Source organism: Aquarana catesbeiana, linkage group LG13, assembly GCF_042186555.1.
Source record: "Aquarana catesbeiana isolate 2022-GZ linkage group LG13, ASM4218655v1, whole genome shotgun sequence".
Taxonomy (NCBI): Eukaryota; Metazoa; Chordata; class Amphibia; order Anura; family Ranidae; genus Aquarana; species Aquarana catesbeiana.
Genome location: NC_133336.1, coordinates 180,154,093 through 180,172,863, shown reverse-complemented (window position 1 = coordinate 180,172,863; position 18,771 = coordinate 180,154,093). Strand labels below are relative to the sequence as shown.

Below are 18,771 nucleotides of genomic sequence, written 5' to 3'. Positions count from 1 at the left end.
AATAATAAGGTTATTGTGGTAACTTGAAATTCCAAAAAAAAAAATTAAACATTTAAATCAATAGATTTTTGAGAATTTATCACAAATTGTAAAATAGATATTGATGAAATATAAAAGTACTAAAGATGAGTCAAATAAATAATTTTCTACATTATTTCTGGAGATCTGGCTTTTAAAAACTATAGTATTAGTCATGGCATGAGGATAAATAATGAAGAAAGTAGTTTGTGAGAACTCTGTGTGAATATAAGCAGCAAAACAACTTCATTCTTCTCGCATTATAAAGAAAAAAGAATGCGCTGTATTAAAAGATCACAGAAGAGGAATGTGCTAGCTTCAATACGAAGGCTAGTTTTACCAGACCGAGCGCTTCCGTCTTGTACTTGCTTCAGAGCATGCGTCAGTTTTGGATCGTTGGACTAGCACACAGACGAATGGTTTGCACGCTAGAAAGCAGAGTCCATCGGAAAGATTTGAAACATGTTTCATTTCTAGGTCCGTCGAACTTTTGGGAAAAAAAAGTCAGCTGGAGCCCACACACAATCGAGTTGTCCGCCGGACTCCGGTCCGCCGGACCAAGTCTGACGTAAAGTCCGGTCGTGTGTACGCGGCATTAGATTGCCCTGTATTTTGGCTCCATTCATGTTCCCATAAACTCTGACCAGCTTTCCTGTTCCTGCTGAAGAAAAGCATCCCCACAACATAATGCTGCCACCACCATGTTTCATACCAAAATTAAATTTTGGTCTCATCTGCCCAGAGTACCTTCTTCTATATGTTTACTGTGTCCCCCAAATGGCTTCTCACAAATTGCAAATGGGACTTCTTATGACTTTCTTCCAACAATGGTTTTTTTCTTGTCACTCTTCCATAAAGGCCAGATTTGTGGAGTGCACGATTAATAGTTGTTCTGTGGACAGATTCTCCCACCTGAGCTGTGGATCTCTGCAGCTCCTCCAGAGTTACCATGGGCCACTTGGCTGCTTCTCTGATTAATGCTCTCCTTGCCCGACCTGTTAGTTTAATTTTGACGGCCATGTCTTGGTAGGTTTGCAGTTGTGCCATACTCTTTCCCTTTTCAGATGATGGATTGAACAGTGCTCTGTGAGATGTTCAAAGCTTGAGATATTTTTTTTATAACCTAACCCTGCTTTAAACTTCTCCATAACTTTATCCCTGACCTGCCTGGTGTGTTCCTTGGCCTTCATGATGCTGTTTGTTCACTTAGGGTCTCTAACAAACCTCTGAGGGCTTCACAGAACAGCTGTGTGTATACTGAGAATATATTACACACAGGTGGACTCTATTTACTAATTAGGTGACTTCTGAAGGCAATTAAAAAGTGATAAGTTACTAAAGCGCTGATATGGAAATAGTGATCCAAATTATGTGAAAATATATTAAGATGCCCAAATAAAATAACTGCAATCAATTATGTGAAATACACAAACACAATGAATTAAATATAAATAAATGATTGCGCTGATATTAACCTAATAATATTGCACCGTGTACCATCAAATAAATAGATACCATAAATAAGTGAACTACAAGAAATTGATTAAATAAATAAAGAAAGAAATTGTGATAAACAGTCCTCCAGTGAAGAATAAATATATATATATATATACTGGATAAATAAATTCACACAAATATATCATCCACCAAGTGTGTAACAGAAAGAAATCCTCTGTAGTGAAATAACGGGACCAGATAAGCAAGCTTCGATGGATGACAATGGATTCAATTATACCATTCCACTGCCGGTAGTTATAGGTGGAATTCCCAGTTTTCAGCATCGGGAGGAGGAGCCTGTGACGTTTCCAGCAGTGTTTATGTGTGTGCACTGGTGGTGGATGAGGAGTCTCCAGCGCTTAGCTGAATGCAGCTGATCATTTTTCACATGCGATCACACTGACTGGGACATGTGAGTGAGGTTACCCTAATCTTATTTAGGATTACTTTGGTACGATTCCTGCGCAATGGTTTTGTCCCCCTTTTTTGTCTTACATATCGTTGAAGTCCGCTGAAAACTGGGAATTCCACCTATAACTACCGGCAGTGGAATGGTATAATTGAATCCGTTGTCATCCATCTAGGCTTGCTTATCTGGTTGTTTATGCTTGTTTTTTAATCCTTTAATGTAAGAGTCCAGCCTTTTATCTTTTAATAAAATATATTTTAATCGCTAACATACTACACCATTGGAGTTCTATATCTCTCCCATCCTTACCCACTTCTCTCCCCTGATGAAGTCACATGATGACGTAACGCGTAGGGAGTGGCCGGAGGTTGAAGTATACCGGAAGTGATGTGAGAACGGCGTCCAGACGCCATACTAGTTGTTTATGCTTGTTTTTTAATCCTTTAATGTAAGAGTCCAGCCTTATCTTTTAATAAAATATATTTTAATCGCTAACATACTACACCATTGGAGTTCTATATCTCTCCCACTTCTCTCCCCTGATGAAGTCACGTGACGTCTCCCATCCTTACCAACTTCTCCCCCCCCCCTTTCTGCGGGTGCGAGATTGTATGAGGACGCGGATGTGAAGTATTCATTCAGGTTTTACACTTAGTGGAACGGAGGACCCCCTGGTGGTGGATGTTGGAATAGCGGAATAGATTCCTGTACATTACCTTATGCTGACATTTCAAGATATGAAGGTGAGGGTTCTGTGAGCTCATTTATGGGATTATACAATTCTCGCCTGTTTGCTGTGTAACTTATTTAAACACATTTTTGAGAAAACCTTTTTTTTGGACATTTACTGAAAAATGCTGAATTAAGAGACCATCATCATATTGAATCTAAACCTATGGACTAATCACTTTTGCACTTTATTATTATCCCAACTTATTGAGCACCATTTACACATTGTCTATTTACCTTATTCATTGGGCACTTTTAGCACATTATTGCTGTAGCGCGGAATCACTATATGATTGTATGTACTTATGAGTGGAATGTAAACACTGTTAGATCCTGCTGCAGCTTTTTTCACTTCATTTGATTGCACTTTAATGCACGGTACGCACTTTGTTATTTAATTGTTTATCTACAAAATTTCATAGTTTACGAGGGTTTCCCTCTTTCTATTGATTAGGAGATTATTCTAAACACATCTTAGTAGCGCGAAGGCCTTCTGTATTTTTATATGTCAGTATTACATTGTATATCCCTGTATGTTGCGGTCGTTCAGGTGCTTATCTAGTAGTTTTTTGAAACTATCGATGCTCCCTGCTGAGACCACCGCCTGTGGAAGGGAGTTCCACATCCCCGCTCTTACAGTAAAGAACCCTCTATGTAGTTTAAGGTTAAACCTCTTTTTTTCTAATTTTAATGAGTGGCCACATGTCTTGTTAAACTCTCTTCCGCAAAAACGTTTTAGTCCTATTGTAGGGTCACCAGTACGGTATTTATACATTGAAATCATATCCCCTCTCAAGCGTCTCTTCTCCAGAGAGAATAAGTTCAGTGCTCGCAACCTTTCCTCATAACTAAGATCCTCCAGACCCTTTATTAGCTTAGTTGTCCTTCTTTGTACTCGCTCCATTTCCAGTACATCCTTCCTGAGGACTGGTGCCCAGAACTGGACAGCATACTCTAGGTGTGGCCGGACCAGAGTCTTGTAGAGCAGGAGAATTATCGTTTTATCCCTGGAGTTGATCGCCTTTTTAATGCATGCCAATATTCTGTTTGCTTTATTAGCAGCAGCTTGGCATTGCATGCCATTGTGAGCCCATCATCTACTAGGACCCCCAGGTCCTTTTCCATCCTAGATTCCCCCAGAGGTTCTCCCCCCAGTGTATAGATTGCATTCATATTTTTGCCACCCAAATGCATTATTTTACATTTTTCTACATTGAACCTCATTTGATATGTAGTCGCCCACCCCATTAAGTTGTTCAGATCTTTTTGCAAGGCTTCCACATCTTGGGGACAAGTTATTGCCCTGCTTAGCTTAGTATCGTCTGCAAATACAGAGATTGAACTATTTACCCCATCCTCCAGGGCGTTTATGAACAAATATAAATAGGATTGGTCCCAGCACAGAACCCTGGGGGACCCCACTACCCACCTCTGACCATTCCGAGTACTCCCAATTTATCACCACCCTCTGAACTCGCCCTTGTAGCCAGTTTTCAATCCATGTACTCACCCTATTGTTCATGCGAATGGACCTTATTTTGTACAGTAAACATTTATGGGGAACTGTGTCAAATGCTTTTGCAAAATCCACATACACCACGTCTACGGGCATTTCTTGATCTAGATGGCAACTCACCTCCTCATAGAAGGTTAATAGATTGGTTTGGCAAGAATGATTCTTCATGAATCCATGCTGATTACTGCTAATGATACCGTTCCCGTTATCCCTTCTCGTCACCTTTATCATCCCCTCCAAGAGCTTGCATTCTATTGATGTTAGGCTAACTGGTCTGGGCCCTTTTTAAATATTGGTGCTACAATGGCTTTTCTCCAATCACCTGGTACCATTCCAGTCAGTAGACTGTCAGTAAAAATCAGGAACAATGGTCTGGCAATTACTTGACTAAGTTCCCTAAGTACCCTCAGATGCAAGCCACCTGGTCCCGGTGATTTATTAATGTTAAGTTTCCCAAGTCTAATTTTAATTCTGTCCTCTGTTAACCATGGAGGTGCTTCCTGTGATGTGTCATAAGGATAAACACTGCAGTTTTGGTTACTGAAGCCCCCTGATTCCCTCGTGAAGACTGAGGAGAAGAATAAATTCAATACTTTCGCCATCTCCCCATCCTTTGTAACCAGATGTCCTTCCTCATTCTTTATGGAGCCAATATGGTCTGTCCTCCCTTTTTTACTGTTTACATACTTAAAGAATTTCTTGGGATTTTTTTTGCTCTCCTCCGCTATGTGTCTTTCGTGTTCTATCTTAACAGCCATAATTGCACTCTTACATTTCTTGTTGCATTCTTTATAAAGTCTGAATGCTGATGATGCGTCAAATTGTTTCCGAGCATGCGCAGGAATTTTGCGCGTCGGAATTGCTACAGTCGATCGGAATTTCCGATAGGAGCTTTTTCCGACGGAAAAATAGAGAACCTGCTCTCAATCTTTTGCTGGCGGAAATTCCGCCGGCAAAAGTCCGATGGAGCATACACATGGTCGGAATTTCCGACCAAATGCTCACATCGACTTTTGCTGGCGGAATTTCTGATGGTGTGTACGCGACATTAGAGGTCATTGATCCAGAAAGGTCCATAATCAGTTGCCATGTCTGCATGTGTTGGACATCTCTTCTGTAGTGTTTGTTAACCACTTGCAGGCCATCCACCATACATATACTGTGGCGGGGCGGCTGCTCTGCACCAGATCGCATAACTAGTACGTGACCTGACACTTTTTTTTACCGAAAATATGTAGCAGAATACATATTGGCCAAAATTATTGAAAAAATTTGATTTTTTACACTTTTTTTATTGAATATGTTTTATAGCAAAAAACAAAAACCGCAGAGGTGATCAAATACCACCAAAATAAATCTCTATTTGTGGGAAAAAAAGGACAGACATTTTATTTGGGTACAGTGTCACACGACCGCTCAATAGCCAGGTAAAATAATGCAGTGCCATTTTGCACAAGATGACCTGGTCATGAAGGGGGGTAAGTCTTCTGGAGGTCAAGTGGTTAAAGGAGAAAGTTTGAACTTGAGGATATGTCTTTTAGCCCGAACAGCTGTGTAACAGGAATCTTTTATCCTTCTCTTTTGGGAAAAAAAGTTATAGCATCTTCACATGGCTGACCTGTAAAGAGGAGAGAAAGTAACACGTTAGAAAGTAACATGTTAGAAGACCCTATGTGTATGTATTTGATAGCAGCACAAGCTTTCATAGTTGGGAGTTCCCTATATCAGCCATTCAAAATCCACACATTGTAAAGAGCAGTAGGGATGTGCAACGTACCTATAGATGCCAATCATATTTCACCTTTCATAAATTCAGAACAGCCAGGGCAATGAAAGCTGGGAGCTGATTGGTTGCTGTAGGTTACTGCATTGTGCTCAAAGCTCTAAAGCACATGTGTCAAACACAAGGCCCACCAGGCCATTTCATGTGGCCCCTCAAAAATGAGAATAGAAGCTAATAGGGTACCAACATCCCTGAATTGCATATATAAGGAAAAATCCTCAAAACGGTACTGGGTCATTGTTGTATCAACTGAATGAAAAAATGTTTCTAAACAGTATAAAAGTTAACAAAACTTTATTAATACAAGTTGTATAAAACATTACAGTACATCTTAAAAATGATGGAAAAGTGTTCTTGACATTGTACTCAAGTTGGAATTGCCAAAAACAGAGGATGGAAAATGCTGAACACCCAACACGTTTCAATTTTCTTCTTCAGGGGTGCACACACATTAAAGAAAGGAAATGACTTTCTTGATAAGCTTTGAGTATATCTTGAATGAAGAACCAGAATTAAAATATTGGTTGCAATTGTCCTCTAAATGTCAACGGGGGGGCATTCAGTCCAAGTGGGAACATGTGCTAAAACAGGAAAGTCCATGCAGTGCCAACAGCTTTTAAATGCGCAGTCCAGCCCTCCTCTGGTCCTCTTCCAGACCCTGTGCTCTCATTTTATAATTACTTACTTTATTCTGGTTTGCTCCTGTTCAGTAAACACAGAAGAGGCAGAGATAATGATAGACTAATCAGAATGGGCAGATAGATGTACAATTTTATCCAACAGGTTCCATCTGTAATAAGACAAAAAGATTCTCTGAAGAATGAGATTTGTTATACATTTTACGAAAAAAACAAGGTAGACTTAAAGTGGACATTTGCCCATTAAAATAACCTTTTTCTAGCTCGTCCCCACTCCCTCTCCACTAATGGGAGAACGTGTGTTTTTTTTAGAAAGGTTTCTTACCTTTATGTGGTGCCGCCAGGAAATTATTTTCCTGCTTGCTTGCCTAATCAAGAGTGATGTAAGATCCCTTGCTACCTCCTGGGAAGTCCACCTCACACACACATCTCAGGAGGTAGATTTACTGATGTAATACAGGTCTCTAGGATGTGGCAGAAACCTACAGCACATCTGCATACACACAGGGCATTTCTGTGCATGTGCACATACGATGCAGGTAAATACAACGTTTCATATTTCAGAGGTTTGTGCACATGCAGTTGTGCAAAAAGTCTTTACCAGATCCCAGGAACCTTCAGAAGATCTGCACATGGCCAGAATATGTTATGATGCCCCCCCCCCCCCCACCCCGGCGGCAACATAAGTCCCTCCTCTGCAACAATGGACTCACCAGCAGCAATAGAGCTCCCTGCAACAAAAGTCCCCCCCCCCACTCAGTAACAATAGACTCCCTAGCACACCCCATACCCCTTGCCATTATATACGTTCAGTACTGAAGGTACCAGAACTGTGTTCTCCCACGTCTCTAGATTCTTCCTCTCAGAGTAATGAATGGGTGTTTCCAATGCATGCTGGCATGTTAAACATATCTCTCTTATTGGTAAATGTGACTATGAAGCTGGATTTCTCCTGCACCCTGCTAGACAGAGCTGAAGGGGGTAAAAGATCTGAGCGTGGCTTTTGTATCAATTCCCTATGCTCCTGTGTCTTCTTCTTTCAGGATATCTTTTCACTGCTGAGTGAAGGCACTGTGAGACGGAGAGAAAACAATCTCCCGCAGCAAACAACTTCTGAGATGATTACAGTAATAGCTGTTGGCTTGAGTGGAGTGCGGTCATTTACAAAAGCACAAGCTGACAGCTACTACACTTGTCTTTCTCCGACAAATGTAGTAGCCAGTTTGTGATGCTGTGTAATCATGAATGACAGCGTTCCACTCCAGCCGCTGTCAATCAGAACACAAACCATCAGGTACTAATGGATGCAGGCCCAGTCTTTAATTAGTACAAAGGCAGTAGAGAAGGCACAGGCTGCACAGCAATGAGGGCTAAGGAAATTTTGTCTGGCAGTGCACAAAGGAGGCAGGGGCCATCTCCTTGCTCCAGCACAGTCAGATAGCGGTGGAGAAGGAAGGTGAGCTATTTGACCACGTAGCTCAGTAACCCCTGCATAGATTTTCACAGGAACACGTGCTATGCATACTGGGTCCTTTTAATTTATGGCGAGACTTCTTCTTTAGGGTGCTTGGCTATGCAGTCCCTTATCCAAACCTGTTCGGAGAAGGGCCATGTCTATAATTTCCTCCAGGCTCTCTACAAAGAAGAGAACCACTTTAACCTTCTTGTTCTTAGTGGTCTGAGTAGCCTAAATTATAATAACTAATAACTAATAATAACTAAATTGCAATAATAAGTCTATCTTTATGGAAAACTTCTTCTATATCCTACATGTCTTTGCTCCTCCTGAGATATTGATATTTTTAAAGAAAGAAGAGAAGGTGGCCTAGGTATGGGGGGAGGAGTGATACACTGCTCAGGCTCCTCTTGTAATGCCCCGTACACACGATCGGACTTTGTTCGGATATTCCGACAACAAAATCCTAGGATTTTTTCCGACGGATGTTGGCTCAAACCTGTCTTGCATACACACGGTCACACAAAGTTGTCGGAAAATCCGATCATTCTAAACGCGGTGACATAAAACACGTACGTCGGGACTATAAACGGGGCAGTGGCCAATAGCTTTCATCTCTTTATTTATTCTGAGCATGCGTGGCACTTTGTCGGTCGGATTTGTGTACACACAATCGGAATTTCCGACAACGGATTTTATTGTCGGAAAATTTTATATCCTGCTCTCAAACTTTGTGTGTCGGAAAATCCGATGGAAAATGTGTGATGGAGCCTACACACGGTCGGAATTTCCGACAACAAGGTCCTATCACACATTTTCCATCGGAAAATCCGACCGTGTGTACGGGGCATAATAGTGCACATTTTGTTCTTTCATTTTCCATGAGTGTAGCGCACTTCTGGAGGAGCTGCTGATGATAAGCTGATCTCTTCTACAAATTGAGTATTAATTGAGGTCGCTGATGATAAGCTGATCCCTTCCCCAAATTGAGTGCTGCACACTGCATTTTCTCTTTCTGGCTCAATAACAGTTTAAGGTGTGTGTTTTGTATAAGAACTGGCAGACACCTGATCTGACACAACGGAGGGAGCCAGTGTTGGAGGAGGACCGTTTTTTATTTTTAGTGGGTCGGCGATGGCGGAGGAAGAAGACATTGGTGGAGAGAGAAGACACCACTGGAGGGAGAAGACAGCAGAGGGTGAAGACATCACTGGAGGGAGCAGACCGCAGGAAAAAGACATCAGTGCCGGTACCAGAGGAAGAAGACATGTTAGAGCTACGACGAGGACATTCTTCATTTTTAATAAAACCGTCTCTTGATTTTTGTAACACTACACTGCTTTTTTTCTTAGTGAATGGGTAGGGGTACAATGTACCCCATACTCATTCACATAGGAGGGGGCAGGATCCGGGGGCTTCCAGACCTCCGACAAGCCCCCTGCCTGCAGACCCCTACAACCACCTCCCAGGGTTGTCAGGAAGAGACCCCCCCGCCATGTTGAGGGCATTTAGCCTGGTATGGTTCAGGAGGGGGTGTGGGGCGCTCGCTCATCCCCTCCCTTTCCTGTTCTGCCAGGCTGCATGCTCGGATGAGGGTCTGGTATGAATTTTGGGAGGGACCCCACACCATTTAATGAAAAAATATTTTGGTGGGGGGGAACCCCACGCTGTTTTTTCACAATTTTTTTTTTACATTCAGCTGTCACCAGGGAATCCCACTTAAGGATGCAGCGGCCGGCTTCCTGACCTGCTCCTTAGCAGCCAATTATATAGTATAGTATCTCACAAAAGTGAGTACACCCCTCACATTTTTTGTAAATATTTTATTATATCTTTTAATGTGACAACACTGAAGAAATGACACTTTGCTACAATGTAAAGTAGTGAGTGTACAGCTTGTATAACAGTGTAAATTTGCTGTCCCCTCAAAATTATTCAACACAGCCATTATTGTCTAAACCGCTGGCAACAAAAGTGAGTACACCCCTACATGAAAATGTCCAAATTGGGCTCAATTAGCCATTTTCCCTCCCTGCTGTCATGTGACTCGTTAGTGTTACAAGGTCTCAAGTGTGAATGGGAAGCAGGTGTGTTAAATTTGGTGTTATTGCTCTCACGCTCTCATACTGGTCACTGAAAGTTCAACATGGCAAATAACTCTCTGAGGATCTGAAAAAAAGAATTGTTGCTCTACATAAAGATGGCCTAGGCTGTAAGAAGATTGCCAAGATCCTGAAACTGAGCTGTAGCATGGTGGCCAAGACCATACAGCGGTTTAACAGGACAGGTCTCACCATGGTCAACCAGAGAAGTTGAGTGCACGTGCTCAGCGTCATATCCAGGGGTTGTCTTTGGGAAATAGACGTATGAGTGCTGCCAGCATTGCTGCAGAGGTTGAAGGGGTGGGGGGTCAGCCTGTCAATACTTAGATCATACGCCGCACACTGCATCAAGTTGGTCTACATGGCTGTCATCCCAGAAGGAAGCCTCTTCTAAGGATGATGCACAAATTAGCCTGCAAACAGTTTGCTGAAGTTAAGCAGACCAGGGACATGGATTACTGGAACCATGTCCTGTGATCGATGAGACCAAGATAAACTTATTTGGTTCAGATGGTGTCAAGCGTGTGTGGCGGCAACCAGGTTAGGAGTACAAAGACAAGTGTGTCTTGTCTACAGTCAAGCATGGTGGTGGGAGTGTCATGGGCTGGGCCTGCATGAGTGCTGCCGGAACTGGGGAGCTACAGTTCATTGAGGGAACAATGAATGCCAGTATGTACTGTGACGTACTGAAGCAGAGCATGATCCCCTCCCTTCGGAGACTGGGCCACAAGGCAGTATTCCAACAAAACGACCCCAAACACACCTCCAAGATGACCACTGCCTTGCTAAAGAAGCTGAGGGTAAAGGTGATGTACTGGCCAAGCATGTCTCCAGACCTAAACCCTATTGAGCATTTGTGGGGCATCCTCAAATGGAACGTGAAGGAGCGCAAGGTCTCTAACATCCACCAGCTCTGTGATGCCATCATGGAGGAGTGGAAGAGGACTCCGATGGCAACCCGTGAAGCTCTGGTGAACTCCATGCCCAAGAGGGTTAAGGCAGTGCTAGAAAATAATGGTGGCCACAGAAAATATTGATACTTTTGGGCCCAATTTGGACATTTTCACTTAGGGGTGTACTCACTTTTGCCAGCGGTTTAGATATTAATGGCTGTGTGTTGAGTTATTTTGAGGGGACAGCAAATTTACACTGTTATACAAGCTGTACACTCACTACTTTACATTGTAGCAAAGTGTAATTTCTTCAGTGTTGTCATATGAAAAGATATAATAAAATATTTACAAAAATGTGAGGGATGTACTCACTTTTGTGAGATACTGTATGAATCTATATATAAAAAAATGCAAAACGCATCAAAAATCGCTTTACAAACGCAACACACATTTCTGGTGCGACAAGTCTATTACACGCAAAACACAGAAAAAAAAGTCCTTGCCCTTTTTCAAAAACACACCGGCTGCAAAACACATGGATGTGAACGTGTACTATAGGAAACAATGTTAAATGGACTGTAGTGTGTTTCTGCAAACTGCTAATGCACAAAAAAATGTATAGGTGTAAATGTAGGGTAACTAGGAATGTGCCACACCAGTAAAACTGTAGTGAAAGGATGTTTCCAGTTTCATGGTGAATGTATTTAGCAAATAAATTTAACCTATTTTCACATATTCTGTAGTGTATTGGCACTACAAAAATGAAAGAAAACATTTACAAAAATAAAAATAGCTTATATACATACGAATGATGAAATTTTTAAAAAAAGTATTAAAAATGGGTGTAATAATATCAGGTAACCCTATTTGTGGTCCTGAATTTTTTATTAATCCTTTAAAAATCGAGAACTCTACCTTTTATTGCTTTTCTATCACTTTCATCATAATCCCGGCAGATCTTCTGCACAGAGACATTCTTCCGATCAACAGGATTCTGTACTATACACATAATCTCCATATCCCAGGATTCCAACTGCAGTGATATTTGGATTGTGTCTCCAGTGTTCTTATACAGAATTGTAGAGGAAATGTCTCCATGTTTGTAGTTCCAGATATAGGACAGAGCTGGTGTGTTTGTTGGGGTAAAACAACGAAGAGTCACATTACACCATTCACCATTTTTCTTCATCTCTTCACTTACAATGGTTGGAACAGGAACATAGTCTATAGGGAAGAATACACACTTATGTTATGCATGTTTGTGTGTTCAGCCAAAAATTAAAGAAATAAAATAGTATGATATTTGAATCACTGAATAAATCCTGCAGCAAAAATGATGGGAACAAACACATATCTAGTGTCTAATTTTCACTTTTTCTAAGAAATATAAACCCGGTAGAAATTTAGAGTCTATTTTTGATTTGGGCTTTAAATGTCAAGTAGCTGAGTTAGATGACTTTAACCACTTCAATACAGGGCACTTACCATATTTATCGGCGTATAACACGCACTTTTTTCCCCTTAAAATCAGGGGAAAATCGTGGGTGCGTGTTATACGCCGATCCCCGCTGACTGTGAGCAGAGGAGCGAGCGCCGCCAACATACATACATAGCCGAGTGCACTCAGCTAGGTTCGGCTAGCTCCGCTCACAGTCACGCCCCGTCCTGCCCCGTCCCGCCCTATGATGGATATAACACAGGGACTGGGCGTGACTGTGAGCAGAGCTAGCCGAACCTAGCCGAGTACACTAGGCTATGTATGTATATCGGTGCCGCTCGGCTCCGCCCACAGGACTACGAGAGGAGCCGAAAGCGGCCGAGGGCCGCCAAGATACACAGGACCGGCTCTCTCGGCGGCGCCATATTTAAAAACTGCAGTGACACTGACAAGTCTGCAGTGTCACTGGGCAAGGCTACAAATGACACTGCAAGGCTGCAGATGACACTACAAGGCTGCAGATGACACTAGAAGGCTGCAGATGACACTGACAAGGCTGCAAATGACACTACAAGGCTGCAGATGGACACTGATAAGGCTGCATTGATGGGCATTTAAATGTAAGTTTTTTTCCTTAAAAAGTTTTTTCTCTAAAATTCCCTCCTAAACTTGGGGTGCGTGTTATACGCCGGCGTGTGTTATATTCCGATAAATACGGTATTTACTTCCTGCCCAGGCCATTTTTCAGCTTTCAGCGCTGTCACACTTTTAATGACAATTGCGCGGTTATGCTACACTGTAACCATGTAAAATTTTTATCATTTTATTCACACAAATAGAGATTTCTTTTGGTGGTATTTAATCACTTCATGGGTTTTTTTTTCCCAAAAAAAAGACCAAAAATTTTGAAAAAAAAAAGTTTTCTTAGTTTCTGTCAGTAAATTTTGTAAATAAGTAATTTTTCTCCTTCATTGATGGGCGCTGATGAGGCAGCACTGATGGGCACTGATAGGCTGCACTGATGGGCACTGATGAGGTGGCACTTATGGGCACTGATGAGGCAGCACTTATGGGCACTGATTAGGTGGCCCTGATGAGGAGGCATGAATATGCCGCATTTATGGACCCTGATAGGTGGCACTGGTATGTGGCACTGATAGGTGGAACTGTTGGGCACAGATAGGCGGCACTGGTGGGCACGGATAGGCGGCACGGATGGGCGGCACTGATGGGCATTGATGGGTGGCATTGATGAGCAGCAGTAATGAGCATTGATGGGCAGCAGTGATGGGCATTGATGGGCAGCACTGATAGCCAGCACTGACTGGCATCACTAATGGCCACTGATTGCTGGCACTTATGGGCACTGATTGCTGGCACTTGTGGGCACAGATTGGTGGCAATTGTGGGCACTGATTGCTGGCAGTGATGGGCACCCAGTTCTGGCACTGGTGGGCACTTAATTGTAATCAGGGCACTGATGATCAGTGCCCTGATTACATCCCTAGCTGTCCCCTGTGAGGAGATGCCTTTGATCGGCTCTCCTCTCCTCACACTCTGTCAGTGTGAGGCGAGGAGCGCTGATCACTGGCATCTCCGTGTTTACATGTGACCGGCTGTGATTTGACACAGCTGATCACATGGTTAAAGAGCCGCGGACGCGGCTCTTTACTCAGATCGGGGTCGCGCTATGTCATAGCAACATGGGGAGGCCGCGATCACCACGCTGCACGCCCCCGGGGCGCGCGAGAGCGGTCGTTCTGGGAGGCCATCATTTGACATCCACTCAGAACAAGAGCCGCACCGCCCAGCCATCATTTGACAGCCGACGGGCTGGAAGTGGTTAAAGCCCTAAATTATGCGTTCCCTTATCTTTACAATTTTGGCCTTTTAGTCCCCTTGCAGTTTGATTGTGGTGTGAAAGTTATGCTCTGCTAGCTGTGTTCCTAATATCCCCTCTTAATTGATTGATTGCCAGATTCTATCCACACCCAGCACACAGTATAAAAACAAGGCCTTCTTTACGGGGGAACACATACAGGGGGCTGCACATACAGGGGTTCTTCCAAAGAAGTGGGGTTCTTTAAATAAGTGGCACTTCTGCTCTTGCACTTCAGTGATTTGCACAAAGCAAACTACAACAGACTGCAGATGACCTCAATTCCAAATTATCTCACCTTCCTCTCTGAAACATGCACTCTTTACCTCTCCTCCTTTTCATAATTGCTGCCTCTCTCCTCAAACTCTCTTTTCTTCACCCCTCTGCTCCACCCCACAATCTGTACATATCACCCTCACTTCTCCCTTCCCCCTATTACTGCACTCATCACCTCTTTCTAACTCTAATGCCCCGTACACACGGTCGGATTTTCCGATGGAAAATGTCCGATCGGAGCGTGTTGTCAGAAATTCCGACTGTGTGTGGGCTCCATCGGACATTTTCCATCGGATTTTCCGACACACAAAGTTGGAGAGCAGGAGATAAAATTTTCCGACAACAAAATCCGTTGTCGGAAATTCCGATCGCGTGTACACAAATCCGACGGACAAAGTGCCACGCATGCTCAGAATAAATAAAGAGATTAAAGCTATTGGCCACTGCCCCGTTTATAGTCCCGACGTACGTGTTTTACGTCACCGCGTTTAGAACGATCGGATTTTCCGACAACTTTGTGTGACCGTGTGTAGACAAAACAAGTTTGAGCCAACATCCGTCGGAAAAAATCCTAGGATTTTGTTGTGGGAATGTCCGAACAAAGTCCGACCGTGTGTACGCCCTATAAGCCCACTTGCTAACAAACCCCCCCAGGATACTGAAGCATGTCCCCTCATACAAATCATATTGTCATATTACCTCCCTTACTCTTCTGCTTCTCCTAACCGCTGGAGATATTTCCCCAAACCCTTGGCCTCCCTTATTTAACTGTGCCCAACACACCCATCACCATCACCCTACACCCTCTGGCAGTAGTCGCAATCTACGCAATTTAGTCTCCATTCCTCTTCTTCCCAACGCCAGCCTCCCTCTCTCCTGCGCCCTCTGGAATGCCCGCTCTGTCTGCAACAAACTCACTGCTGTTCATGACCTCTTTGTCACTAATTCCTTTAATCTACTTGCTCTCACCGAAACCTGGCTCCACGAATATTACACCCCTTTTCCTGCTTCCCTATCTCAGGGTGGCCTTCACTGGACTCACTCCCCTAGGCCTAATGGACGCAAGGGAGGTGAAGTGGGATTCCTCCTATCCCCCAATGCACCTTCCAGGTTATTCACTCTCCTCCCTCTTTTTCCCTCTCATCATTTGAAGCCCACTGTATACGTCTATTCTCTCCTACTTCCCTAAGAATTGCTGTGATCTACTGGCCCCCTGGACCATTATCAACTTTCCTTGATGAGTTTTCTGCCTGGCTACCCTACTTTCTCTCTTCGGAAATTCCCACAATCCTTCTTGGTGATTTCAACATCCCTGCTAATACAAACACTCCTGCTACTTCTAAACTTCTTAGTCTAACCTCTTCATTTGACCTAAAACAATGGGTACATGCTTCTACTCACTCTGATGGCAACACCCTTGACCTTGTATTCTCCTATGCACTCCATGCAACTTCTTAAACAATCCTTTTCCTCTCCCTGACCATCACCTTATTAGTTTTTCTCTCCCCCTGTCTTCCACCACCTTTCCCTCCAATCGCCTAGTCATCACCTGTAGAAATTTTCACAATTTCAACTCCTCTCTCCTCTATTCTGCTACTGACCACCTCTATGACAAAATCTCTCCCCTGTCCTGCCCCAACCAAGCCACATCCATCTACAATAAATCCCTGTCCTCCATCCTGGACAAGCTCGCTCCCCTCACTACACGCAGAATCAGGCCTTGACCCCTACAACCCTGGCAAACAGATGACACTAAAATTCTCAAAAAACGTAGTCGCGCTCTTGAGAGTCTGTGGCACAAGACTAAGTCTCTCAAAGACTTCAACCAATACAAATCTGCCCTCCAAAAATACTATTCTTTCCTCCACACTGCCAAGCAAACCTATTTTACAGCTCTTATTAACACCTTCTCATCTAGTCCACGTAAACTCTTCTCTACCTTCAAATCTCTACTTTGTCCTCCACTGCCTCCACCCACTGACTCACTCACTGCCCAGGAGATCGCTAATCGCTTCAAAAACAAGATTGATACAATCCGCGATGAAATGTCCACTCTACAGGTATCTCCCTCAGCTAAGACCCCATGTCAACAGGTACAACTGACACTCCCCCTATTCAAATCTGCTACTACAGACGAAGTTGCTAAACTCCTTTCTATCGCCCACCTAACCACCTGTCCCCTGGACCCTATTCCCTCTCATATGCTACGGTCGCCCTCTGACTCCATCCTACACTCTGTAACCCACATCTTCAATCTCTCCCTCACCTCTGGCATCTTCCCCAATGCTCTAAAACATGCACTGGTCACCCCCATACTTAAAAAGCCGTCCTTGGACCCTTCCAATCTTAACAACCTACGCCCTATCTCCTTGCTCCCCTTTTCCTCTAAACTCCTTTAATGCCTGGTTTACAACCAACTGAGTGACCACCTCATTAAAAACAACCTTCTTGATCCCCTTCAATCTGGATTTCGCATTCAAAACACTCCACAGAAACGGCTCTTTTAAAACTCACAAATGACCTACTAACTGCAAAAACCAACGGACACGATTCTGTACTCCTACTTCTGGATCTTTCAGCTGCCTTTGACACGGCTGACCACCCCCTCCTCCTCAAATCTCCCTCGATCTCCGTGACTGTGCTCTTCATTGGCTTTCATCCTACCTATCCCAACGCACCTTCAGTGTCACTTACAATTCTACTTCCTCCACTCCTCTTCCCTTCTCTGTCGGAGTCTACCAAGGTTCTGTTCTTGGACCTCTTTTATTCTCAATCTACAACTCTTCCCTGGGTCAGCTGATAGCCTCTCACGGCTTTCAATATCATTTCTACGCTGACGACACACAAATCTATCTCTCCACCCCTCAACTCACTCCATCAGTCTCCTCACGCATCACTAACTTACTAACCGACATATCTGTATGGATGTCACACCACTTCCTCAAACTCAACTTGTCCAAAACCAAGCTTATAATATTTCCTCCTCCACGTGCCTCTTCTCCTGACTTGTCTGTCAAGAGCAATGGCACAACCATTCACCCGTCCCCACATGTCAGGGTACTAGGTGTTATCCTGGATTCTGAACTCTCTTTTCGGCCCACATCCAATCACTTTCCAAAGCTTGCCGCCTCAACTTCCGCAACATCTCTAAACTACATCCCTTTCTAACCAATGAAACCACAAAGCTCCTGATTCACTCCCTGGTTATCTCTCGCCTCGACTACTGCAACTCCCTCCTCATTGGCTTACCTTTAAATAGACTATCCCCCCTTCAGTCCATCATGAATGCTGCTGCCAGACTCATCCACCTTACAAACCGCTCAGTGTCTGCTACCCCTCTCTGCCAATCCCTCCATTGACTGCCACTCGCCCAACGAATTAAATTCAAAATACTAACAATAAGTTACAAAGCCATCCACAACTCTGCCCCCAGCTACATCACTAGCCTAGTCTCGAAATACCAACTTAATCGCCCTCTCCGTTCCTCCCAGGACCTCCTGCTCTCTAGCTCCCTCATCACCTCCTCCCATATCCGCCTCCAGGACTTCTCCCGAGCCTCGCCCATCCTCTGGAATTCCCTACCCCAATCTGTCAGACTGTCTCCAAATTTATCCACTTTTAGGCGATCCCTGAAAACATTCCTCTTCAGAGAAGCCTATCCTGCCTCCATCTAACAACTGCACTATTTTCTCCATTAGCTCATCCCCCACAGCTATTACCCTTTTGTATAACTTGACCCTCCCTCCTAGATTGTAAGCTCTAACGAGCAGGGCCCTCTGATTCCTCCTGTATTGAATTGTATTGTACTTGTACTGTCCTCCCTAATGTTGTAAAGCGCTGCGTAAACTGTTGGCGCTATATAAATCCTGTAAATCCTGTATAATAATAATAATAATAATAAAAAAGCCCAATTCCACCTCCTACTATCTTCTAAATGGCCCCCTAAAATAGCACGTAAATTATTTCTCTTTACATATTTATGAATGAATATTAACTTTTGCTCTGGCGTTCCCCTTAAATTTCATCAAAGTTCTCAGCTTGGGAGTGGAATGCAGCAAAATAAATGAGATATTGATGGACTCAGCAGTAACAGTCGCTTAAATATTAATCATCTTGGGCTAAACTTGACATACCAAC

At 43.5% G+C, this 18,771-nt stretch overlaps 1 protein-coding gene across 1 annotated transcript in view; it reads right to left on the bottom strand.

Annotated features, from left to right (window-relative positions):
* Positions 1 to 6,291: 6,291 nt before the first annotated feature.
* Positions 6,292 to 18,771, bottom strand: part of LOC141117747 (SLAM family member 5-like) — a 29,962-nt gene continuing 17,482 nt past the window's right edge. Inside the window, exons 3-4 of the mRNA XM_073610761.1 lie at positions 11,957 to 12,265; positions 6,292 to 6,742 (exon numbers count right to left, since the gene is read on the bottom strand). Of these exons, the coding sequence (XP_073466862.1) occupies positions 6,639 to 6,742; positions 11,957 to 12,265 (413 nt within the window). The 3' untranslated portion in view covers positions 6,292 to 6,638. The remainder of the gene's footprint in view (positions 6,743 to 11,956; positions 12,266 to 18,771) is intronic.